General features: G+C 38.4%; 5 protein-coding genes and 2 pseudogenes across 11 annotated transcripts in view; 3 read left to right on the forward strand and 4 right to left on the reverse strand.

Moving 5' to 3' along the window:
- The window catches only part of LOC104759029 (protein trichome birefringence-like 25), a gene marked incomplete at its 5' end in the record, with an annotated part of 4,059 nt that extends 2,947 nt beyond the window's left edge, over window positions 1-1,112 (forward strand). The window contains 1 exon segment of the mRNA XM_019242589.1: window positions 790-1,112. Coding sequence (XP_019098134.1) covers window positions 790-953 — 164 coding nt within the window.
- On the forward strand, window positions 2,728-4,390 carry LOC104759040 (annotated as a pseudogene).
- LOC104759051 (MYB-like transcription factor ETC1) lies at window positions 4,543-5,367 on the reverse strand. Of its 2 annotated transcripts, none has more exons than XM_010482031.1 (3): window positions 5,198-5,367; window positions 4,981-5,065; window positions 4,543-4,834 (listed from the first exon to the last, which is right to left on the reverse strand). In XM_010482031.1, the coding sequence occupies exons 1-3, from the start codon at window positions 5,265-5,267 to the stop codon at window positions 4,738-4,740; spliced, it is 252 nt and encodes an 83-aa protein (XP_010480333.1). In that variant the 5' UTR covers window positions 5,268-5,367; the 3' UTR covers window positions 4,543-4,737. The 2 variants fall into 2 exon arrangements, with proteins under 2 accessions (XP_010480333.1, XP_010480328.1); XM_010482026.1 differs by having other exon boundaries at window positions 4,981-5,068.
- On the reverse strand, window positions 12,751-15,050 carry LOC104759068 (histone H3-like centromeric protein HTR12). 6 transcript variants are annotated; one of them, XM_010482047.2, is made up of 9 exons: window positions 14,793-15,050; window positions 14,622-14,685; window positions 14,426-14,463; window positions 14,266-14,314; window positions 13,996-14,031; window positions 13,783-13,898; window positions 13,375-13,452; window positions 13,171-13,246; window positions 12,751-13,044 (listed from the first exon to the last, which is right to left on the reverse strand). In XM_010482047.2, the coding sequence occupies exons 2-9, from the start codon at window positions 14,671-14,673 to the stop codon at window positions 12,989-12,991; spliced, it is 501 nt and encodes a 166-aa protein (XP_010480349.1). In that variant the 5' UTR covers window positions 14,674-14,685; window positions 14,793-15,050; the 3' UTR covers window positions 12,751-12,988. The 6 variants fall into 6 exon arrangements, with proteins under 6 accessions (XP_010480349.1, XP_010480342.1, XP_010480365.1 ...); XM_010482040.2 differs by having other exon boundaries at window positions 14,622-14,688; XM_010482063.2 differs by having other exon boundaries at window positions 13,996-14,035; window positions 14,793-15,049.
- On the reverse strand, window positions 16,230-17,379 carry LOC104759099 (abscisic acid receptor PYL9). The gene is made up of 3 exons (XM_010482072.1): window positions 17,134-17,379; window positions 16,742-16,957; window positions 16,230-16,655 (listed from the first exon to the last, which is right to left on the reverse strand). The coding sequence occupies exons 1-3, from the start codon at window positions 17,263-17,265 to the stop codon at window positions 16,452-16,454; spliced, it is 552 nt and encodes a 183-aa protein (XP_010480374.1). The 5' UTR covers window positions 17,266-17,379; the 3' UTR covers window positions 16,230-16,451.
- Window positions 20,049-22,095, reverse strand: LOC104759109 (zinc finger CCCH domain-containing protein 1-like). The gene is made up of 4 exons (XM_010482081.2): window positions 21,995-22,095; window positions 21,365-21,514; window positions 20,435-21,258; window positions 20,049-20,343 (listed from the first exon to the last, which is right to left on the reverse strand). The coding sequence occupies exons 2-4, from the start codon at window positions 21,450-21,452 to the stop codon at window positions 20,227-20,229; spliced, it is 1,029 nt and encodes a 342-aa protein (XP_010480383.1). The 5' UTR covers window positions 21,453-21,514; window positions 21,995-22,095; the 3' UTR covers window positions 20,049-20,226.
- Window positions 22,328-25,990, forward strand: LOC104759120 (annotated as a pseudogene).

Raw genomic sequence — 26,461 nt, forward strand, 5'->3', positions numbered from 1 at the left:
ATGAGGAACAAATGGTGGGCTTTTATCGGTGATTCCATCTCTCGTAACCATGTTCAATCCCTCATCTGCATTCTCTCTCAGGTACCAATTTCATATCTGTCTGATTTGATTCTCAAGTTGGATTCTTTGTTTGATGTCAAATTCGATTTGCCTTTGTAAAGGTAGAAGAAGTAGAGGAAATATACCATGACAAGGAATACAGATCAAAGATTTGGAGATTCCCTTCTCACAACTTCACACTCTCAGTCATTTGGTCTCCTTTCCTTCTTAAAGCTGAAACCTTTGAGAACCTCGATGGTGTTTCCTTCTCTGACATTCAACTCCACCTCGACATGTTAGACCACACTTGGACTGATCAGTACACCAATTTCGACTACGTTGTCATCTCCGGCGGCAAATGGTTCCTCAAAACTTCAATCTTCCATGAAAACAACACTTTATCCGGATGCCATTACTGCCAAGGGAAGAACAATCTCACCGAGCTCGGTTACCTTTACTCGTACAGGAAAGCGCTACGTTTGGTTCTAGACTTCGTCGCCGAACCAACCCATAAAGCTCAGGTTCTGTTCAGGACAACGACTCCTGATCATTTCGAGAATGGGGAGTGGAACACTGGTGGTTTCTGCAATCGAACGATGCCTATTACGGACAGCCAAGGAGAGATGAAGACCGAGGATGTGTCGATGCGTGATATCGAGCTCGAGGAGTTCCATAAGACAACAGCATTACCACAACAAGCCAACATTGGATTACTTGACACAACTTCAATGTCGCTTCTCCGGCCAGATGGACATCCCGGACCGTACCGGTATCCTAATCCTTTCGAGGGGGTGAAGAGCAACGAGGTGAATCATATTCAAAACGATTGTCTTCACTGGTGCTTACCCGGTCCGATTGATTCATGGAATGATCTTATGGTGGAAGTGATGCTTAACTGGGAACTGCACAGGTGACGGATGTCAAAAGACGAGAATAGCCTCCACTTCACGTGCTATTTATTATTATTGTTGCTTTGTTGTTGTAATTAGTTTGTTCGTATTTTTGATGTGGGATATATAGAAACGCCGTGTCGTTTTACACAAATTAAATAAGAAGTGTTAGTTATGCAAATATTATGTAAAACTTATGCAAAAATTATGCACAAAAAAATGTATAGTTGTTTTGTATGAAAATACAATTCAACTGGAAAAAAAGTAAAACTCATGAAAAACTATTTAGATATAAAAGAAATATTTTATACAATACATTACTTTATACGACTTTAAGATATAACATAAGACAATATACATTCTAATGTGGTATATATATTTAATTAAGATTCGATCAATGGGACGTTTTACTTCCTGATCGGCCGATGTTATGTTGCCGTTCTTGATCAATGGGGCGAAATCACGTTAAACTTATGATTTCATATCATTTAATCCGTTTTCTACTATTGGCAAAAGTTATGCAATATTATACAAAAAGGTATAGTCATTTTGCATTAAAAATACAATTTAACTGGTAAGAAAGCAAAACTCATAAAAAATAATTTTAAAATAAATAATTATTTAAACCTAGCAATGTTTGTCGGCAAAACATTGCTAGGTTTTAGATCCTATGAAATATTTTCAATCGGGCGTCTTGATGAAGATACATAATTCCTCGAGCAATACCATTTATGATTTTGATTCTCGTTTGCCAACTCATATTACAGCCTGTTGTTTTGTCTACAAAACAACAACAACAAAAACACATTCAAATTGTATACTACTTAAAAGACACATTCAAATTCTATACTACTTAAAAAAGACACATTCCACTAACACAGCTTTAAGAAGACAACTTAACTAACCCAAGATAAAAGAGGCGAGACTTCCATTCTCCAGGTACTCGTAGATAAGCATCTTCTCCTTTCCATCCACGCAACTTCCATTATTATGTTGCATCATCATGCGTGCATGAGTAGTTAAAGCGATAACTCTTACCTAAAGATATATAAGTATAACAGAAGAAGAAAGACAATGTTGCTTTGCTCGGAGGCACAAGAACAACTATACTAAACGTCTAAACCCAATAATAGGGAGAGACTAGACTATATTAACTTGGAGAGAAAGGCTCTCTCAATTGTCAAATCATAATTAACATTTAAACCAATCCTCCCCTGAACCGGATCAGGTTTAGGCTACACATTTACCAAATTTAAAACTAACACTTGATCTTGACCTACTAATGCCATGTAGCCCAATTTACCATAATTTGCTTATTAAAAAAAGGAAAAAAAAAACTGTATTTTTTGTTTCTAAATTGGTTCTATGTTTTTGGAAAATAAAAACTTAAAACTCATAAAAAGTAGAAACTGATCACTATTTTCTCAAAAAGGTTCCGTAATTTTTCTTTGTCATCTCTTGTTTCACAAAAGAAAATAAATTGTTATAGCTTTTATAAATTGTTATAGAGGCCCAGTATTTTGATTTTTCATCTTCCAATCGTAGTATCGTTATCGACTTATCGTACCAAAACTTTAACTGACCAACCTTAATAGCGTCCACACAAAACGAACAAAAAAAAAGAGAACCACCAAAAAAGAAGGTAATTCCCAAAGAACTTGTAGCTATAACCACGAGCATGGTCTATAAAGAGACTACGTACGTACCATAAATGAAAGGAGTGAGCATAAATATTTCTCAAGAAAACAAGAAATCAAGAAGAAATAAAAATCCTTTAATTTCACAATCTTGAATCTTGCTTTTAATGGCGCAAGCACACACTCCACATAGCAATCATACCGAGTCCGGGAATGGGTCACCTCATCCCATTCGTCGAGTTAGCAAAGCGACTCGTTGAGCACCACTTTTTCACCGTCACATTGATCCTCTCCAGTGAATCTTCTCCTTCTAAGGCACAAAGATCCGTTCTTAACTCTCTCCCTTCCTCCATAGCCACCGTATTCCTCCCTCCCGCCGATCTTTCCGATGTTCCCTCGACGGCACGAATCGAAACTCGGATCATGCTCACCATGACTCGTTCCAATCCAGCGCTAAGAGAGCTTTTCGAGTCTTTATCAGCGAGGAAACGTCTCCCGGCGGTCCTCATCGTCGATCTATTTGGTACGGATGCGTTCGACGTGGCCGTTGAGTTCCACATGTCACCATACGTTTTCTATGCAACTACTGCCAACTTCTTGTCATTTTGTCTTCACTTGCCTAAACTAGACGAAACGGTGTCGTGTGAATTTAGGTACTTAACCGAACCGGTTAAATTTCCCGGCTGTGTCCCCATAACCGGTAAGGATTTGGTCGATCCGGCTCAAGAAGCTAAAGAGATTGAGAGAAGCTAAAGGGGTTCTAGTCAATTCCTTCTTCGATCTAGAGCCAAACGCTATAAAGGCTTTACAAGAACCGGGTCCTGATAAACCACCGGTTTAACCGATTGGGCCGCTGGTTAGCACAAATTCATCTGATGTTAACATGAAAGACGAGTCCGAGTGTTTGAATTGGCTTGACAAACAACCATTCGGCTCAGTTCTGTATATATCATTTGGAAGCGGTGGAACACTTACGTTAGAGCAGTTCAATGAGCTTGCTCTTGGTTTAGCGGACAGTGAAAAACGGTTTATTTGGGTCATACGAAGTCCAAGTGGAATAGCTAGTTCGTCGTATCTCAATCCACACAGCCAAACCGACCCATTTACGTTTTTACCACTTGGGTTCTTAGACCGAACCAAAGAAAAAGGTCTAGTGGTTCGGTCATGGGCACCACAGATTCAAATCCTGGCTCATCCATCCACATGTGGGTTTTTAACACATTGTGGATGGAACTCGATCCTGGAAAGCATCGTAAACGGTGTACCACTCATAGCATGGCCTTTATTCGCTGAGCAAAAGATGAATGCATTGCTACTCGCGGAGGACGTTGGAGCGGCTCTAAGAGTGCTTGCGGGTGAAGATGGGATTGTAGGGAGGGAAGAAGTGGTGAGAGTGGTGAAGGAACTGATGGAAGGAGAAGAAGGTAAAGCCATAGGGAATAAAATGCAAGAGTTGAAAGAAGGACTTGTTGGCTTCTCCACGAAGTCATTTAGTGAACTTTTGTTAAAGTGGAAAGCCCACCAGCTAGAAATCAACCAAGAGACGTCCCATTAAACTTACATTCTCTCTGTATGGACCATATCAAAATGCTTCAAAAATATGCATTACGCTTTAAGGAGTCACACCAACATATAGAAGAAACTGTTTTTTTTTTACCTCGTCAGAAACAATATGATTTTCGTACAAATGCTACAAATAGAAGATTGAGAAGGTAACCTCCTTTCATCTGTTTACCAGATTAGGTTATCTTCAAATAGTTATTTAATATGAATGTTTGTATGCACTTGTAATGGTTTGTATTCACACATACAATATTATATTGAACGATTTTATATGGGACTTTTTTGTTAAGGCCCATCAATCTTTCGCATGCCTCAGTGCTCCAAGTATGGGCACACAAATTTATCCTCACAACTTTTAACTTATTAGATAATAGTCCCTTTTTCAATGGTTGATTACAATTTTAACTTCAAAAAAATAAAGGTTCGGTTCATGGTTTTTTTTATCAAAGAACAAAGGTACACACAAGATGAAAACACGAGAAATACAACTAATACTTCAAATTCACGAACAAAACTGCAGATACCAACGAATAGTAGAGGATATATATGTATAGACTTCATTTTTTTTTTTTCCAATATTAGAAAAATGATTTTAGAGTACTTGGCGATCAACGTAACAAAGATCTTCGATGATTCTTCATCACCCAAAACCTCTCGATCTCTTCTGCTGTTCTTCCTGGAATCCTCCCAGCTATTAAATCCCACCTTAATTTAAAGACAAATTTAAATAATAAAAAAAGCATTAATCTTTAATTCACCTATGGTAAATAATCAGACATGGAAAGATTAACTAAAAAATACTAATAATTTAGAAAAGAAAAAGAGAAAGAAAGAAAGAAAGAAATAAATACCTTTCACCGACAAGCTTGAACATCCTGCAAATCAAATCCTCTTCTTCTTGAGCCATTGCTATTTCTTCCCACTCAAGACTGCTCACTTCTGTTCCACGTCATCAAGTTAAATCAAAGATAAAGAAAGGACATATATACAAAAAAAAATTAACTGGAAAAAACGACGCCGTATTATGGAGATCATGATGAGTTAAAATTAGCTGAGAAATGTTAATACCTTGATCAGAAGAAGAGGCAACAATGGTTGGATTGGTCTTGCGATGCTTCGACTTACGCTGCGTTTCCATCTATCTCAAAATTACTTTACCAAGATTTTACGATCGTACCTTGCAATTTTATCAATCGATACGGTTTAGTACGGTTTAAGGGTATAGAGAGAGGAGGAGTGGGTGGATTTTTAAGGGAAGGAGGACATGAAAGCCTCTTCCCTATTTATAGGGGAAAAATTTTAACGACCGGTTTGGTCGGTTTCCACATTAAGGAATCAGGTATGATGTTGTATTACCGTACTTTTTTTATTTTCCTTAAAATCGGATTTAACTCTTAAGAAAATTAAGAATCATAAATATATCATTCTTATTAATCAATTTGCAACTTATGATGGGTGACAGAGTAATATATGCTATGCCAATATAATGGCTCGAGGGATTTCGCTAATTAAGAACCAATAAGAAACATGTTTCATTACATCATTTACTCCGTCATGTTCTTGCCTAATTGCTTTTTTTTTTTTTTTAAACGATACTATCATACTACTACTTGCCTTTGACTTGATATTTAATCTACACATACTGCATAAAAATTAATGAAATCATGATTTAGTTAGAGAATCTTGAGATTAATCAACTAAGTTACCGATGTGTTAGTGGGTTTATGCACACGTGTATTCAGCTGTATATAGACTTCATTTAACCACGGAAACTTTCAAATTAAAAGTACAGTATCAATATTATCAGCGATATATAGACAAAGCATTAGGATAATCACTTCCTACCAAAAAAGAAAACAAAATCCTACCCAAAAAGAAAAAAAAAGCATTAGGATAATCACTAACATTTATTATGGATTTCTCAGTCGACTATTATACAACTTTCATATGAAATAAATTCTCAATTTAATGAAATATATTGTTAGAACTATCAAAACAAGAGTTGAAAGTTTGTTAGGGTTGAATATAAAAATGAATTTTTAAACGTCAACTCCTGGATATTCCCCAATTAATTCTCACATCGCAAATTTTATTACAATGCTTCTTTTTATTTTTTTGTTCGGTTTTATTGTATTTATCTCTACATTACTTTTAAATAAAAACAAACAAAAAAGGTTGAGAGAGCAACGTACTACTCTGATTACTGAACAAACTATGCAGTTGCAACTGAACATGACACGTGGATTTTTTAATTTCATTTTAATTTGTTGGGACCATCGCATGATTCATGACGCCCTCCTTGGTCTTCGCTCGACGCTTTTTTTTTTTTTTTTTTTTTTTTTTTTTTTTTTTTTTTTTTTTTTTTTTTTTNTTAATTTTTTTTTGCTAAACATTTAAATATCATTAATAATGAATAAAGATTTTACGAAAGATAAAAACTACACAACAGCAGTTTAGGCAGAAAAATAAAACAAAGCTGCTATAGAGTTACAAAGATTTGGGTTGTTAACGGATCCAAAGAAGCATTAGGTTTCACCAATGCTTCTTTAGTCTTCTTGTTGTGATGATGTTGCATACCTCCCTGGCGAGTATCTTGAAGATGATAGACGGGACGAGCCTGCAAGAGTTATGGAGAAGGTTGTTCCTTTGCCTCCAAATGTTATAGATAGCTGCCTCTGCGACCACTTTGCGTAACAGAGCAAGGGCGGAGTTTGAAGATTGTCTAGTCCAGGAGAGGAGTTCGTTCCATGAGCAGAATAGCCGTTGACGGGGGCACATTCTGCTGAAGATCATCCTCCAAAGTTGGGCTGAGAACTCACACACGAGCATTAAGTGATCCCTTGACTCCGTCTCGATCGTACATAGACAACACTCAGACAATCTCAGCTGTCCCCATGCTGCGAGGCGTTGACGGGTGGGTAGTCTGTCAAGTGTGGCAATCCACATTTGGAAAGCAAACCGAGGTATTGCACCCTTAAACCACACAGAGGGGATCCAGTCCTTCGGCAATACCTTAGGCCTGAGTGATTCCCAAGTCATTGCTGAAGAAAAACCCTGACAAACCACATCATTAACAGACCAAACAAAAAAGTCATCTGGAGAATCAAGGGACGGGGCAGGGAGGGAGGATATATGATCATGAATAGCGGTAGCCGCTGCTGATCTAGATAAGGGGATTATCCAGTCACCATCTCTGTATCCGTCTACAACTCGTGCATCTAGCGGGATTCGCATGTGTCGAGGGCCAAAATTACCAAGTTTCTTCAACAAGGGACCAAGGGAAGTCCAACTGTCAAACCAATAGGAAGCTTTTAAGCCGTTACCTACTTGTGCTTTGATGAAATGTTCCGCGAGAGGCCTTAACCCTAGCAGCCTCTTCCAGGAATAAGTGTCAGAAGCTTTAATGGAGATTTCCCAGAAGGAACTATTCTTTATATGGTGGTGATGGTGGCAAGCTGCCCAGATCGATCCATTATTCTCAAACAACCTCCAGATGAGCCTGAGCAGAAGGGTCTTATTCCAATCTGTGAGGCTCCTAAAACCAAGACCGCCTTCATCCTTAGGCAAGCATAATGATACCCAAGTCACCTTAGCAGCTTTGCCTTCATCAATATTTCCGGACCAAAGGAAATTCTGGCAAAGGCGCTCTATTCTCTTGATGCAACATTTTGGGAGGATAAAAGTGGACATCCAGAAATTTATGGAACCAAATATGACAGAGGAGATCAACAAGACCCGACCCGCAAAGGACAGGGCTTTGATGGACCAGGATTGGAATCTTCTAGTGATCTTGTCAAGCAGAGGCTCGTATTCTGCTATACGAAGCTTTCTCCACATTAGAGGGAGTCCAAGGTATCAGACTGGTAAGGAGCCTAGCGGGAAGCCATAGGAGGTAGCAACAGATGCTTCTATTTGGTCTTGTCCTGCAAGAAATAGCTGACTTTTATCCTTATTGACTCTCAACCCCGACCAAGAAGCAAAGTTGTCTAAAGTTTCACAAATGCCATGTAGGGAGGAGCAACCACCATCGAAGAAGATCATAACGTCATCGGCGAACATGAGATGGGAGATGGTAAGATCAATAGCTTTGGGATGATAGTGAACATAACCACTGTCAAATCTAGATTGAAGTAACTTTGAGAAGACCTCCATTGCAAGAACGAACAGGTATGGTGAAAGAGGGTCTCCCTGTCTTAAACCTTGGGAGCTCTTAAAGAAACCTCCGTTGCAGCCATTTACTGCGACTGAGAAAGTTGATGTGGATATGCACTGATGAATCCAGTTTATAAACTTTTTGGGGATAGCGAGGGCGCGCAAGGCAGCTATTACAAAATCCCAACGTACAGTGTCAAATGCTTTGCGCAGGTCGACCTTGAGCATGCCCCTGGGAGATATGTTTCTCCAGTTGTATCCGTGGACCATCTCCGTTGCTAGAAGGATATTTTCAGCAAGTGACCTACCCTGAAGGAAAGCAGACTGCTCCGGAGATATGACAAGGGTAAGCAGCTTTTGAAGTCTTCCTGTAAGTAACATTGCTATAACCTTATAAAGTGTGTTTAGACACGAGATACGTCTATAGTCAGCGGTTGTTGAGGCATTCAAGGTCTTCGGGATGAGGACAATAGTAGTCGCATTCCATTGCTTTAACAGTCTTCCTAAGCTAAAGAACTCTTCAATGGCTTTGGTGACTTCAGCACCAATGATGCTCCACGAGACTTTGAAAAACTCTGCAGAGTAGCCATCAGGTCCGCACGATTTATTCCTTGGCAGGGAGAAAAATGCTTCCTTGACTTCCTTCTTTGTGAAAAGACGTTCTAAATCTTTGATTTGGAGAGGAGAGCAGCGATACGACAACAACAGGTTCATGTCATCCTGTTCGAGTAGGCAAGGACCTACCTCAGCTCCAAGAAGTTGCTCATAATACTTCACACAATGGTCAATGATCCCTTTTTGCGTTTCAATCTTCACTCCTTGAACGTCGTACAAAGTATGAATCATGTTTATAGCTTTCCTGGATTCTGCCATTCTATCAAAATAGGCTGAGTTTCCATCACCTTCTGCGAACCATATCACTCTAAATTTTTGTAGGAGAAAGCTCTCCTCAACACTGGAAAGAAGGCTCCACTTACGTTGTGCTTCCAATTCTAGTTCTACGTTTGTAATTGAGGGGTCGCCTAGAGTGAGGTTTTGGTAGCTCAGAAGCAGTTCATGAGCCTCCTCAGTGCGCTTCTCTATTCTGGAATAGTTAAGTCTACTAAACTCCTTGATCGGCTTTTTGAGGGCTTTCAGCTTCTTGGAAACTCTGTACATGGCACAGCCAACAACATTAAGCGAATACCAACTATCACTAACCAAATTTAGGAAATCTGGATTCTGGACGAGGAAGTTGAAGAACTTAAAGGGTCTTTTCTCCTTTTTCTTGTCCTTTTCCAGTACCACTGCGCAAGAGGCATGATCAGAAAAATCAGGTTCACCAAAAATCCCCAATGAGGATGGAAACTCTATACACCAACTTTCGTTGACCAGAATACGGTCCAAATTCTTTGCCACTGGCCTAGTTTTGCTTTTATTCCACTAGGTAAACTTGTTCCCTTTGTACACCAGGTCCGACAACTCTGCAGAAAGCAAACAGGTTCGGAGGTTTCTTGTTCTGCGATCAACATTTAGAGATGTCAGCTGGGAGTGCTCTTGAGGATGAAGCGTTTGGTTAAAGTCTCCGAGTACAAGCCAAGGTCGATCACCAACAACCTGAGAATCACCCAAATCAACAATCTCAGTCCATAGCTCGTTCCATTTGTCCTCTTCATTCGCCGCGAAGACAATCGAGACGACAATCCATCTACATGAACCCGGTAGAAGAACCTCACACGTAATCATTTGCAAGGATTTGGCAACAATCACAACCTGGACCGCAGGATCCCAGACAACCCAAATCTTCCCTAACTCAGAGAAGGCATAATTAGAATCCAAAGACCAGCCAGGAAGAAGCTTCGAAATGAACTTTGTTTCCTTTGGCTGTTTGACGTGTGTCTCTATTAGACCACCGAAAAGAGGCTTATTTGCCCTATACCACTTCTTAAATCTTTCCGGTGAGATGCTATATTAAATCTCCGGACATTCCAACAAAAAAATTCCTTTGTACACATATTTAAAGAGAGAGATTGAGGCCCTTGCCCCTTAGGAGTTTCTGCTTCCGCTTAAAAAGCACTTTGATAAACTTTTCCTCCTCCGAGTCCGATGAAGGGATGTCAGAAGAGTCCGCAGATACCGCATCCTCTGATGGAACAGGTTGAGTCGCGGCAGATGAACTGACAACAATGGGCTTGTAAGATGTCCCCGCAACCAAACTCTGAGCAGGAGGCCCATTAGACACCACTACCAGATCTTTTGTTTGACGCATGACGGTGTTGACAACGCAAGCATGTGATTGTAAGCTAGGCTCTGTCGGAGCTGGTTTTATCTGCCAGCGCTGTTCTATGCCACTATGTTCTGTCTGAATACGAGAGTCGGGAGTCTTTGATCTTTTCCTTCGCTGTTTCCGTCGCTGCTTCGAAGGTGCAGATTTGGATTTCGGGCAAGCTGCAGTGGTGTGGGATGAAGAGGAGCAGGATGTACATGTGATGGGCGTTAACCTGAAACGTTTGATGCTATGTCCAATTTCTTTGCAATGAGTACACACCGGCAACATCCAAGGGCTAGAGACCAGTATCCTACTGATTTGGCCGGATTCAAACTGCACGTTTACAGCTTCCGGTAACGGTTTCCTCGGATCAATGACAGTGAGCACCTTAGCCACGTCCAAGTTGGTTTTGTTTGCTGTTGCGGGATGGAGACTCTTAGGATCTCCCACGAGGCTGGCAATGCATTGCAGACCTTCCTCATTGAAGAACTGCAGCGGCACATCCCTCAATTCAATCCAAATTGGGGCAGAGGATAGTTCGGGTTTCTCAGGGGTGAACCCTGGTTCCCACTTAGCAACGAACATGGTTTGACCCTCGATTTGCCACAATCTTTGGGTGAAAACTCGATGCCGGGTGTGGGAGTTAGGAATCCTGAACAGGTAGGCGTTTCCTTCCAACTTCGAGACAGTGATGTCTCTGTAATTTCTGCTCCAGATACCATTTGCAATGTTGTGGATGGTCCCTTGAGAGGGTGGATCAGAATAGAACTGACCAAGAATGAAGAAGTCCCAAGTGCGTCTGTTCTTCTCGATGACTTCGTTAGGGATGCTAACACATAATTCTCTAGACGGGAGAGTGAAGCCATCGTCTGCCTTGGAGAGGCGTTTTGAAGATCCTTTCACCCGATCAACCCAGAGCTCAGAAACCGCAGTAGCAGGTTTAGGAGGAGTCTTTGTAGTTGTATCGGTGGTGACAGGAGGGTTTTGCTGACCCGGAATGGCCAAGACAGTCGCAGGGACCGTCGATTGGGCATTATTTATAGAAGGCGACTCATGGTCCAGAGTTACTGTTTACTCAACACCGGAGACGGGAGTCTCAACAGTTGAGACAAGCAGAGGATTTGCCGCTGGGCTTGGATCTGGGATTAGCGCAGTTCCCAAGGTAGCTCGCGATTTCAGATCTAAGCCGAAGGGAGGGTGTGGGACGGGGGATTCCGCGCAGGATATCATAACAGATCCTTCAGAGTGTCCACCGCCATCGATGCCCCCGCCAGATGAGTTACCTACTCGCAACCTACCGGAAAGGGAAGATGAAGCGCGAGCGTAGACGATGGCAAACTTAGATGACCCAGGAACGGATCCCATAAAAGGTTTTCTTTTTTCTTTGTCATTCAGGGAAGAAATCTCCGACAACCGGCGTGAGACCGGCGTCGGGGACCAAGGAAAGAGGAAGAGAGAGATTCTAGAGAGAGATTCTAAGAACTCTTTAGTTCATTATTTTTCTGAAAAGTTCCCCAATCCCATAAGATTAAATTGTTGTTACAATCCCATAAGATTAAAAAAAGTTCCCTTAATTTTTGTTACATTCTTTGAGTTTTTTTAGCGAATGAAGGAAACCATAAGATTAAATTGTTGGGACCATTGCATGATTCATGGGCGCATCCATTTTTTCACATTTATAAAAGTTAAACCTCGATAAATTTTCACACTTTTTTCAGTTTGCAATGAATTTTTACGAATGTACAGAGAGATCATTAAATATATACACACAAAAAAACAGTTTACTAGTAATAAAAAGAGTTGACAATGAAATAAATACTACCAAATTCCGAAAACATTCGAGCTTTTAAAAAGTTTACATTATCAGACGGTAATGAGACACATACTCTTCTTATAACTTTCTTTATGACAACATTATGATCTCAACAAATGTTTTATGCGAATAATCACTAAAATAATCAGTATATGAATTATAAAATTTGAAGTGCTAAGGATATCTCAAGCATTCTAAATATGCTTTTAAAAGTTGCAGCTGGGGGAATCCCATTAGCCAGAGTCAGAGATATATTTCTCTTTAAGCCCTCTCTCAACACATGTTCTTTCGAATCATGCTCTTTAAATTACTTTTTCTCAAATACAGCCCTGTCTAAGACTGAGCCGTCACCGAGGCTTCGAGTTATATACATCCAACTATTTGCAAGTTGGAACTTAAAGGTAAAAGGCAAACAAGAAACACACATAGAGAAACAAGTTTTAAAACCTAGATAGATATTGAATCGAACCAAACTCAGATTTCCAGTTATGTTTCAAAAGAAGTTTTTTTTTGGCCAGACCATCAAGTTGAATAAAGGACAAGCACATAAGTAGTGAATAATCTTATAACCTACGACACCATTGTTGTTAACTATTCGATCCTCACTAACAATGATAGAGATGCGAGTAGTGCTAGTGGGTTTCTATCACCAGGGTCTGCCTTTTCCTCCAATCCGGCGTGCAAGCTCAAAGTCTCTTCTCACTGATATGAGAAGACAAATATTAGATATGATTTTTTTTCAGCAAGTAATGGTTCAAAGGAATGCACAAGTATGACTGTGATTTTCTAAATTTAGACTGCAAAATTGTCTTATTTAGGAGTACTTACTTAGAGTAACACGTCTTGCATGGATAGCACAGAGCATTGAATCTGAGAACAAACCAATCAAGTAATCTTCTGCGGCCTGCGCAAACAAATTCACAATCAGAATGATTACTACTTATCAAGGGAAAATGACATTATATGTGTGGCTCTCTCTAGATACTGTATCAACTACATTCATATTAAGAAATAATGTAAAGGATTTGGCACCTCTTGAAGAGCCACAAGAGCTTCAGCTGTCCAACGAGAGATACGAGGAGGGGCCACCGCATCGGTAATACTTCTCACCTGGTAAAAACAATGTAAATTAATTAGTATGATGGGAACACAAAATCAGCATTTGGCAATTCAGGTTAGTTACAGAAACATATGGTTCTGGGTGGGTCTATGAGCCAGTAACCTCTCAAAGACAAAACTAGATTACAAGTTCATTAAATGGAGGGTTGCTCTAAACTGAAGTTAAAAATGCTATGTTTACTGCACTGATGTTGAGAAAACAAGAAACAGGTACCACAATTTATACCAAGTAGATTTGAAACTTTAGAATCAGTTTGTAAATGCTAGAAAAAACGAGGCATAGACTACTAAAGAGCAAAAGAAAGAGAGAAAAAAGCTGACTTGTCTGACAAAACCAGCAGCAGGAATAAGAAGGCTAGTGCTCTTCTGATAATGGCGAATCTCTCTCAGAGCAACGGTTCCTGGCTTGAAACGGTAAGCCTTCTTTTTTTGTGAGCCTAGAAAGAACAAGAAGGAGGAGGTTAGTACTTAGTAGAGTAAAACACAAATAGAAAGAGAAGTCCTGCATTGTAATTTCTGAGGGATATGACTAACCTTGTGGCCTACTACCATATTTGGTTCTCTTAGCCCCTTTCTTCACAGACAAAAACAAAAATGACAAATGAGAAAAAAAGATGAGCACAACGAAATCAAAGTTGAAGTACCCAAAAGGGCCAAAAAAAAAAAAAAAATCTCACTTTTGTAGCAGGTGAAGTTGCAGCAGGCGTTGATGCAAAGTGTTACCAAAAGGAAGGATTAATTTAAACTTCACTCACACACCGCACAAACAAACAAACAAGAGAGAGGGGAAAAAAAGACACTAACTTGGTTGAGCAGCATCTTCTTCACCATCTCTTCCTCCTGTTGGCGGTGTCTGCAATTTCGATTGATTACAACAAATTCGACAAAAATCTAAAAGGTTAAATTTTGGAATCTGAAAATCGAAAACCCTAAAAGAGAAAAGAAAAAAGAAGATGGCATATACCGCACTGGGACCAGCCGCCTGAGAAAGTGAAGCAGCATCTACAGTTTTCAGATGCAAAATCAAAATCTAGGGTTAACAGCGAGATAACAGAACCAAAACAAACAAAAAAAAAAAAAAAACAAAACCCCTAAAAAAAATCCTCAAAGGGTGAGAATCGAAAAGTAATACTAGAAAGAGAAAGCAGATTACGAGGTACCAGTTGGATTACGAGGTTGGGACCTGGTAGCGTTATGCTTGGTTCTCCCCATCAATTATTATTACTACTGCCGGAGACAAAAAAAAAAAAAAAAAAATCGAACAATTAGGGTATAAAATCCCCAAGAATAGAGAAAGAGAGAGAGTAATGTGGATTCGGAGGGGAACTCACCTGACGAAAGAACTAGAGAGGATTTGTGTGTGTCTCTTTCTCCCGCTCGCTCCACACGAAATTATTTGAAGGATTTTTGGTTTTCCCGCTTGACCCCTCCAAATTTTTTGAATGTTAAAAATCGAATTTTCTTTTTTTTAGGAGAGACTCAATTCAAGAAGAAGAGAAGAGAGAGACTCAGAAGAAAATATTTATTTGCAGTCTATCTAAAAAAAAAACTGCTACTTCACAGAGAGGTTTCCGTCTACCGTCATTCCTTATTTACCCCTTTTGTGTTTTTTTTAACCATTTTAGTAAACACCAATTCAAATTTTTTAACATTTTCATTCCCACTTTTACACACCTCTAAGAACGGTCAAGAGATCTGGACCGTTTAATTTCATCAAGTTGCAACAACTGTGAGAGATCGGACGGTCATTAACTTAACCTAAACGGTCAGAAATGAATGTGGGACCGTGGCGATCTCTTATGGAGAACGTAAACAAATAGATGGAGATTCTCTGACAAATTCTCATGAAACTATTTTGAATGGTGGAGACGATGTTGGCTCCTTTTAAATGGGAGCAGATGTTGCCAACTTTGATTGATGATCTAACCACACAGTGACATTAGGTTACCATGCTTTGCTTGCTTGTGGAGGTGATAGAACCTGCTATGCTCTCAGTACAAACAACTACAGCGTTTTTGTTGGTCGCTGTTTTGTGTTTTGAGTATTATTATATGCAATGAAGAAACAAAAGAGGAAAAGAGAGTTTTTGGTGATTTTTAAAAATTAGGATTTTTCGTATACGAAAGACTTTGTCTACTTGACGGTTATGTCTCCTGTTGAAGAGCTCATCTTGTTCAGAGTTTTTGTGTGTTTCGGTTCTATTCTTCTATGTTTATGTCATCACCAAAAAGTATGCTGTTTCTTTAGTCTGAAACAGAGTAAGAAGACCTCAGAGACAAGAGGAAGTAAAATGTAAATGTAATTGATACGATTGCCTAAGATATGTTTTTTGGTTGGTTGTGAATTGTGATGATGAAGTACTGATAAAACTTGAACAGAGCAAATATATGGAACATAACTAGACCAATCGTATCTCTCTATTCGATGATATCTTTTCTTTGAACAAATCTCCATAAATTGCAGACAATATGAAGTCGGAAACAAGAAGCTGATCTCTTCCCAGGAAAGTTCATCCGGAGGGAAGAATTGAGCATGAGTCAGAACAAGCACCATGTATCTTTTCCAAAGGTCTGGGTGATAGCTTATCAACTTTATACACATCCAAACGATCGAACATAGAGCAAGACATCTATTGGTTCTGTCTATTAGAAACAGTTTGTTACAAGTTGGTTAGCTTAGCTTGTTACGCATTCACCTTGCAATAACACATTCTCCATACCATACCTTTTGTAAACTATATATATATATATATATATATATACATCATATATAAACAAAACGTTCACATCATATATAATCTCTGTACATATTGTCATCTTACAATCGAAAAACATCACCATTGGAAAAATATATATCTTTGAACAAGTTGATCATTCCTGAAAATATAAATAGCCTAGACCAAAAAACCAAAAGAAGAAAATCCTGAAGAATAATTATATCACATACTGGAACATGATGATTCCTTGAATGATGAAGATGTGAGAGATTGATTAGTCGATAATGTCTTGAGAAGCCAATCTTTCAGAAACATCAGCTAATGACTTGAGGTTACATCTGATGAGCGCTTCAACGAAGTAGCAAGTCTCATCCTTGGTGTTACCTTCAGGAACATCAACAACAAAAGATTCAATCACCATTGTCCCTGCTCTTCCCTCTATCATCTCTGGATGAACTGTCACTATCGATGAGTAATTCTGAGAGAAACAAAACAAGAAGAAACCATCTTTTAATAAATTCTCTCATCTCATTCAACAAACACACGGGATTTTTGGGGTAATACCTTGAGTCTGTGATCACCACCAATGATTCTGATACCGAGGATGTGTTCTTCATCATCGAGAAGCTCTAACCTCTCGGTGCTTGTTGTAGCAGGAAGCCCAGATTTGACATTGACTTCTCTGAGGCTGCCGATTTCAGGATCACCGATCACAGTACATCTGCTCACAAATGGTTTGTACTTCTGCGGCTGATCAAATCTACGCACCAGTGACCAAACCTGAGATTTGGAATATCGTTATCATTAATTAGCTTGTTTGAAACGAACATTAAAGATTTGGGGGAGAACAAAAAAAAAAACCCTAAATCGATCAAAAAAATCTGAAATTGACGGAATTAAGATCAATGTTGAGAGATTAGACATATAAAAAGGGAGAGAGAGAGAGAGAGGATTACGAGATGAAGAGGAGCTTTGATGTGTTTGACAAGAGCAGAGGTACACTGGTTCTCTCTGCAGTGATGTTTGTGTTGCGTCCGTACATACTGCACCGTCTCGAGATCTCCGTACATCGCCGTGCCGTCTTCCATGTCTCTCTCTCTCTCTCTTCTCCGATCAGAATCTCTCTCTCTCTCTCTCTCTCTCTCTCTTTTGGGTGTTGTTGTTACCTCTCTCTTGGGTCTCTCTCTGTGTCGCTCAGAGGGGAAATCTGTGAAAGTGGATAAATAAATAGAAGAGAGCAGAGTAAAAAAACAAACAAACAAAAAAGATGCGTCTGCTAAAACAAAATTAACTTTTTCTAATTTTATTTTTGTTATTTTCCAATAATCAAAGAACCCACCGACATAATTCCTTTTTTTTTTTTTTTGTGTGCCTAATTAACTATTTTTTCTTTCTTAGGCTTCTTCTCCTTCGCACATTTAAACACTTTTTAAACCAAAATAATAATAATAATAACAACCAAAACACTAGTGGTTTTCGTTTTTTTAATGTAACAAAAAACTACAAAAAGGTTTAAGCAAAGTGTTCTGTATGACGACGTTTTGGGACCTAATCCGAATAGAAACAAACACTAGTGCTTAGAAAAATAAAGTATTTGTTTTGGTGAGGTAATATTGTTTCTAACTTTATAGATATTTTGTTCACTAAAAATAAAGTTTCTAGACCATAGCTAAATCATTTTTTTTTAACTGATTGATACTACTAAATAAATTCCATGGATGTAAATGTTTATTTTATCATACCTATGATTTTCTTATGAATTCGTTCGTATATATTGTTTGGTATGCTGCTTGTCACAGCATATGCTGAGATATATTCTACATAAGTGTTGGTCTTCACATATTTAGTGTGATACGTTTCGTTTGGTCTGATTTGAGTGATTCTCCATGTATAGGGCCCCATATGTACTGTACCATTAAATATTTAGTTCTTGTCGTTTGTTTACCTTAAAATTTAGTTGTTAAAACATTAATTGTATCATGCTAAATGTTCTAATTAATACCATATCTTATTATTAGCTAGGATTGGTCATCAATAGTCTCATCCTATCAGCCCGTGACTGGTTCCATGTAGTTATGTACGACACGTAATTCAGGTGTATTTAATTTTCCCTTCTAGGATGCAATGCGAAGCCCTTCTCTAGCTAGAAGAAGATTGCTACAAGACATCCACAATCCAAAATCATGAAACAAGAACTTGAATCTGACATCTATTATGTCCCTATATCATACCGAATCTAAAACCATTAGTATTTTGTATTGAAGCTGCATACCCTCTTGCTAAATAAACCATAATGCCATATTTCGATTCATTTCTAAAAGTCTAAAGTTGCCACTCCTACATCATCTAATCGTTGTGAAAACCAACGAGCTTTTGCAATTGATGGTGGAACTCTATATAATTTTGAAACTATCATCAACAACGCTAATTACGCTTCCTAACCAGCAATCTATGCATATAATAATAATTATTAGTGAATTATATACTTTTTCTTTTTTCTCAAAAGACTCATCTTCACTTTCTTTTTTATCAAACCAAAAAAACATAATCACGTCTTAGATAACTCTAGTTAATTGATTACATTATCTTCAAACATATAATTATGGTTTAAGGTTTTCAGAAAGAACAATCTTTCGATCTTGTAACAATTTTAACCAACACATATAATTATAACCAGAGGTTTATCTTGTTCAATTTGAATATTATTTATGCTTGAATTACAAATCTCATTAATTATCTCAAATTGACGAGACGATAAAAAGAGGGTTTTAGCTTATATAGAACGTTTTCTTATATTTTTTTTAATAATTAAGTGATAAATATAGGACTTAAAAGAGCGGTGGTTGATGATAATTACAGTAATCTTATCAGATAAAAATTTACCCAAAAAAACTTATCGGATAGGATCGCCTTTGGCACTATAGGCATGCAAACTTAACGCAAAAGATGACTTTAACGTAAATATAAACTGCTCCAAGATAATAGAAACGACGATCCCTTTTTAGCGACAGCGACAATGCAGCTAAATATGGTCAAATTAGAGAAAACTCCGTATACGTGTCATCTTCTTATTGGTTTATTGTCAGACATTTCCATGTTCACTTATTGTGGCATATCTTGTGAAAGTGACACGTGTAAATCTACTTTTTGCTGACTTGGATAACTTTTTTGCCGGCCAATAGATTCTGAAACCTGTTCGAATTTACAGAAACCATTTAAATACAGAGGGAAAGTGAAAAAAAAGAAAAGATAACGTTAAAAAGAACACACAAAATAATGTTGGAAAAAAAGACATTCTTCTGATAATGCTGGAAGTAAAAAGTTACGATGTTTATAGATGAAGCATTCTTTGTCTTGGACCTCCTGGTTCCATCTAATTTTGACTGTTTCAACTTTCAACCATTGACAAAAGAACAAAAGTTAAAATTAGATGAGCCGAACAAGGCCCAAATATTTAATGACCATCACAATATGGGCTTAAATGAGTGCAACAAACAAAAAGAGCTTCGGCTTGTGAAAAAACTTCACAATCCTACTTCAGATTTACTACGTTCTTCAGCCATTTTCTTCTTGACCTCATGTGCTGCATTGAGAATCCCCATTGTTGGTTGGTTACACAAAAAGCACTTCTTGTTCTTCTTGTGATGCTGCATCATTACATAAAACAATCTCATTAGTTTCAGAAACCAAAAATAAATAAACACACAGAGTCATCATTATTCGTAATCGTTTCTATCGAACCTTCTAGGTCAAAATTATTCACTTTTCAGATGTTACCGACACTCGGGGATATTGAGTTTGACGACTATTAATTATTCCCGGCGATGACTACTAGGAAGTTGATTCCAAAACGATGATTTCAATTTGACTGTTTGTTTAAAATTTTAAAAGTTGATTAGTTTGAAACAACCATATTGTCATCACTCATCAGAATGCATATGGGCCAGTGAGTACCAAGTGTACAACAAACAAAAAGCTATCTTCAAGCAAATAATAAAATAGGTTTTCCCTTTTTGGCCTGTGAAAACAAAAAGCTTCACAATAATCCTTCAGGCTTCAGCTTTACTACGTTCTTCAGCCATTCTCTTCTTGATCTCATGTGCTGCATTGAAAATCCCCATTGTTGGTTGGTTACACACAAAGCACTTCTTGTTCTTCGTGTGATGCTGCATCATTACATAAACACAATCTCTTTAGTTTCACAAACCAAAAAACAAAAAAGAACAGAGTCATCATAATTGTGATTGATGATCATACCTTTAAAGCACAATGCTCGCAGAAGTAATGCTTGCATTTGGTGACAACTGGATCAACGAAAGGCTCTCTGCAAATGAAGCAAGCAAAGGGAAGTGCGTCGTCGTCTTCGTCGCTATCGTTGTCAGCCTCATCATCTTCATCCTCAACGCCCATAGCTTTATTTCTCTTCCTAACTTTCTCTGCTTCTTCCCATTCTTTCTCTATTTGCCATCCCGGTTTGTAATCCCCACGGTCATGCAAGAACTTACACGAATCTCCATATCCACAGTAGCCGGTTTCTTTGTAATCCTTGCATATATCTGGCTGGTAGTCGAATCTAGCCGAGACTCTAATGTGAGCAGAAGCTCTCAATGGCCCGTGTGAGCCTCCAGCTTTCTCGCTCGAGATGGTTTGTTCTCTTCTAAACCCAGCTTTGTGATCTGTATATCCATGAATTCCGGTGTACAGCTTCTCATCTGAAGCCTTCTTCTTATTCCCTTTCAATGATTCGTCTGCTTTTTTGAGAACTCGCTCACGGATAGCTCGTGCGTCTTGATTGAAGTCGGTTTCGGTTTCAAGGGTTGCTGTTGCCCTACTGTCGTTTTGAACCTGGATTTCCTTGGATGAATCGTAGTGAAAGACGGGTTTCTCAGGAGCTTCACTGGTTGTAGTAGAGCTCTTAGATGGTCCAGAGGAAAAGTATAGCTTGCTGTCAGGTTTCGCAACTTTCTTTAGATTTTGTAATATAGAAGTTTGGCTTCTCGAATCTCCATCTTCCTCATCTGCGTCAACAGTTCTTTTCCTAATGTTCTTAGCTTTCGTTGGCTTCTTGAAGAAAGTGCAAACTGAAACAGAACAAGGATATAAATTGATTAGTGTCTCTCCTGATCCCTATATGACAATTTCTAGCTAACAAACAACGAACATGTAAGAAAAGCAAGTAAAAGTAACCTTGTTGAGACTGAGATTCTTGCCCAGCAGGTTGAGGTTGAGATTCTTCTTCTTGCTGAGACGGTTTAGATTCACCAGAATTTGACATGGTTTGATTTTAGATAATGTAAGCACACAAACACAATCACCCACTTGAAATTGGTTGCTTGCCTGCAAAATACAGACAATCCTGACGATTAGTATTAAGGCCTAATCTGAAAATTTACTGATTCATCAAAATTAATCCAGATTCGATATTCTTTAGCAAATAAGAGATAATGTAACTCGTAGGAATCCATGGAGAAAATTAATTCCAAATTCATATGGATATGCTCAATAGCTCATGAAGAATCAATCAGTACAACACATTGAAGAAGCCCTAGCTTAAACGGAACACACTCGATGCTTAAAAAGACAAATCCAAAAAATTCAGAAACTGTAATTTCAAAAAGAGCAACCCATGAAAAAAAGAACTCACAGTTGAACACATTCGATGTTAACACGGAAAGCCTACAAATTTTTTTTAAAAAAAATTGAAATCTAACAAAACCCTTCACTAAAACTGGAGTGAAAAGCCTGAAGAACACAGACGAAAACAACAAAAGAACGAAGAAGAAATCGAACTATATAAGACAAGGAAGAGTATGTTACCTTCAGAAACCTTAGCAATTGTCGCCGGTGGTGAACTACGCCGGGAAAATGAACGAACGACAACCGCCGTTCGCGTTTTCTCAGTTAAACGAACAAAAAAAAAAAAAAAAATTAATTAATGTGAAGAGAGAACAAATAAATAATCGATATTACGATGAGGCGGTTAAGTTTAATTTGGGCTTTGGATCTTTTAAATGGGCTAAATATTTCTAATGGGCCTAAAAGTTATTTTAGCCTCATCCATTGACTTTTTGACCAAGTCTTCGTCTTCCGATTTTTGGAATTGAACAAAGACTTTAATTGCATATACTTTATTCCTATTTCCCTCTCTTTTGTCGTTGTCTCACAAAAAAAAAAAAACTACACATAACCGCTCATATGGGTCTTCTTGCTTTTAAGTTTTAATCGACGGGACCAGTAGCGAGGATAGCTTCACGAAGAAGCCGAAGAAGAAGTAAACGCCGTTGACCTACTTCCCTTAAACTTTCGATTTCCACTTCATAGCCTGGAATCTTAATCTATATCGCCCTCCTCAGTTACTTCTTTCCAGGTACGTCTCCTCATCAGTCCTCATGTTTGGTTTTGCTGTAAGAATTACTGTTTTCTTACGGCTTAATCTCTTCGTAACTTGTTTGGTCTAGATGTCAATTTATCTCGAAGCTTTAGTTTTTCTTATCTTCGATGAACAGAAGTTCGTATGACTTTACAACTATTGAGCAGTAAATGGTTAGGAATTAAAGGATTTGGTAATCATGTTAGGTAGAAATTGACTGATTCTCTAGTTTCTAATTTTTTACCTTTGAAGAAATATACTACTACTATATAAAAAAGCTGTTAGGTGTCTACTTGCTATTTTATAATTGATTTTGGTAATTATCAATGGTACGTACGTAATCATGGAGAAGTATTCGTATGATTTAATTTTTTTGATTCAATACATGTTTAGGATTCGTCACACTGTAAGCGAAATATCCAAGGGTTTGGCTGATGGCATTCAGCCATGATAATCGTGTCAGGTTGGTAACTTGCAATAATCTTGTCTCATACATAGCATTCATTCCCTAGAAATGGTTCTATAGATGAATATGGATTTGTAGTATCTTAATAAAGGATTTATCAGATGGTTTTTTTTTAATGGTTTTGTTTAGGTTTAAAGATGAAGAGAGGTCAATAGCCTCTGAGTATGGCTACGGAAGAAAAGCTAGACCTTCTTTAGACAGAGTTTTGAAGAATGTAAAATGGGGAATTGAGAAAGGTTCAGGAAATTTCAAAATTTTCAAGAAACCATTAAGTTCTCTTCCCCATAAGGATCCTGACCACAACAAGGTCCAGAAGGAAACATCTGGTACCACTAAGAAGAACATCATAAACCCACAGGATTCGTTTTTGCAGAACTGGAACAAAATATTTCTCTTTGCTTGTGTGCTTGCTTTAGCGATTGATCCGCTGTTTTTCTACATTCCCATTGTCGATGGCACGAGGCACTGTCTTACTATGGACTCAAAGTTGGAGATAGCTGCGAGTTTTCTTCGTACACTCATCGATGCCTTTTACATTATTCACATTGTGTTTCAGTTCAGGACAGCTTACATCGCTCCTTCTTCTAGAGTTTTTGGCAGAGGTGAACTGGTGGATGATGCTAAGGCAATAGCTTTAAAGTATCTCTCATCTTACTTCATCATTGATGTACTTTCTATCCTTCCTCTCCCACAGGTAATAATGACTAACTGATTGTTTTTTATTTAAGTGTTCATTATGAAATGTTTTTGAATAGGGTTGGTTGAATCCTCTGTTTTCTTTTTGTTTTTAATCTTGCAGATAGTGGTCTTAGCTGTTATTCCAAGCGTCAAAGAGCCTGACTCTTTGCTCACAAAAGACTACCTTATGTCTGTCATAATCGTTCAATATGTTCCTCGGATTCTTCGTTTGTATCCGCTTTACACGGAAGTGACCAGAACATCTGGCATTGTTACTGAAACAGCATGGGCTGGAGCTGCTTGGAACCTCTCTCTCTATATGTTAGCCAGTCATGTAAGTTCTGGATCATCAGATAACTGATTCTTTGAAGATGTACCATTTGAAAGGTTGAACAAGTTCATATGACAAACTTACTTATTCAGGTATTTGGAGCTTTATGGTACTTAATCTCAGTAGAACGAGAAGACAGGTGCTGGCAAGAGGCGTGCGAGAAAAAAAAAGTTGTAGTTTAAGTTCTCTGTACTGTCACGGTAATGGTAATGCTAGAAACGATTACCTGACCACCTCTTGCCCTTTTCTCGACCCTGGCGATATAACGAACTCAACCATCTTCAACTTTGGCATCTTCACTGATGCTCTAAAGAGTGGGGTTGTTGAATCACATGATTTCTGGAAGAAATTTTTCTACTGCTTTTGGTGGGGATTGCGAAATCTAAGGTTTGACAAAACACACACACACAAACTAACTAGCTAGATTGGTATGCTCTTTGTAGTTAGAACAAAGAGAAATTACCACTTTTTATTTGCATATCGTCATTCTCACTAATTGCTTTTGTTGTTGCAGTGCATTGGGACAAAACCTCCAAACAAGCAAATTCGTTGGTGAAATTATCTTTGCTATATCAATCTGCATATCTGGACTAGTCTTATTTGCGCTACTTATCGGCAATATGCAGGTAATGGCCTCTTTGACTAGTTGAATAACCATTAAATTATTCAGGAAACTGATCATGTAAGTTCTGTTTTGGTGCTGCAGAAATACTTGGAATCAACAACAGTTCGAGAGGAAGAAATGAGGGTGAGAAAGAGAGATGCAGAGCAGTGGATATCTCATAGAATGTTGCCTGAAGACCTGAGAAAACGTATCAGAAGATATGAACAATATAGATGGCAAGAGACAAGAGGAGTTGAAGAAGAAAACCTTCTTCGTAACCTCCCTAAAGACCTAAGAAGAGATATTAAACGCCATCTTTGCCTCGACCTCCTTAAGAAAGTAAGTATACGAGCTTTCTTTCTTTTTTCCTCCATTAAATATCAACTGTGCAACCCTCAGAATCCAAACTATATGACTGTTTTCGGTAGGTACCTTTGTTTGAGATAATGGATGAGCAGTTACTTGACGCTGTTTGCGATAGGCTAAAACCTGTGCTCTACACAGAGAACAGTTATGTGATCCGTGAAGGAGATCCTGTAGGGGAAATGCTGTTTGTGATGAGAGGAAGGCTTGTAAGTGCCACCACTAATGGAGGAAGAACTGGGGTCTTCAATGCCGTGGACCTCAAGGCAAGTGATTTCTGCGGAGAAGATCTTCTGCCGTGGGCATTAGACCCTCAGTCTTCTTCTCACTTTCCAATCTCGACGAGAACAGTTCAAGCTCTCACCGAAGTTGAAGCCTTTGCTCTAATGGCTGAGGATCTCAAGTCTGTCGCTTCACAGTTCAGGCGCCTCCACAGCAAGCAGCTCCAGCATACTTTCAGGTTTGGTTTCTCTCCCATCATCATTTTTTTGGTTATGTTCTGTTTCTGAGATAGAGTGATCTGAATTTTTGATTTAATTACAGGTTTTATTCAGTGCAATGGAGAACATGGAGCGTATCTTTTATACAAGCAGCGTGGCGGAGATACTGTCGGAAGAAGTTAGCCAAATCATTACGCGATGAAGAAGAGCGTCTCCGAGACGCGCTGGCTAGAGAAGGCGATGGTGCAACGGCGTCTTCGTCCTTGAGCCTTGGAGCCGCTCTTTACGCGTCGCGTTTCGCGTCAAACGCGCTTCATAATCTGAGGCACAATTATTCCAACCTTCCTACTCGCTACACTCTTCCTTTGTTACCTCAAAAACCCACCGAACCTGACTTCACCGCCAATCATACAACTGACCCTTGAGTTCTTTTTTCCTTTTTCATGTGTAACGAAAAAAAGCATTATGTTACTATTATTTTTGGAATAAGGTAGTATGCAGCGCTATGTAAATAATGCTGGTTTGAACCAAATATATGTGTAAATTTGTTAACATTACAAACTACTATATACACATTCTCTTCTAATTGCAACATAGCAATTCTAAATTGTGATAAGAATTAATAAACCAATAATCACGTTTTAAAAACCACGTTTACATTAAGTGAACCAAAAAACAGAACCCACAACCGACTTCTTTCCTTTGTCGTCGTCCATTTTTGAAAGATTTATTACTTCATCACTTCATCTTCTTTTTTGTTCAACAAGCCGATTAAAATTTCTATTTTTATTAGTTCAATGGTCAAACAAATTATAGTCATCTAGTTTCAACTTTCAAACTAAAAATCCCGAATAAGTTTTATTTTTTAACGAGTGACAGTTACAGAATATACAATATAGGATCATATTGTATATTGCAAAAAATTACGAGTGAAAAGATAAATACGTTATTTTTTTGGAGTTGGGGGAAAGAAAGAATAACGGAGTTTCTCGACAAATTGGCCACATTTCGATTTTTTTTTTTTTTTTTTTT

The sequence above is a fragment of the Camelina sativa genome, chromosome 3 (assembly GCF_000633955.1).
Source record: "Camelina sativa cultivar DH55 chromosome 3, Cs, whole genome shotgun sequence".
NCBI classification, from domain to species: Eukaryota; Viridiplantae; Streptophyta; class Magnoliopsida; order Brassicales; family Brassicaceae; genus Camelina; species Camelina sativa.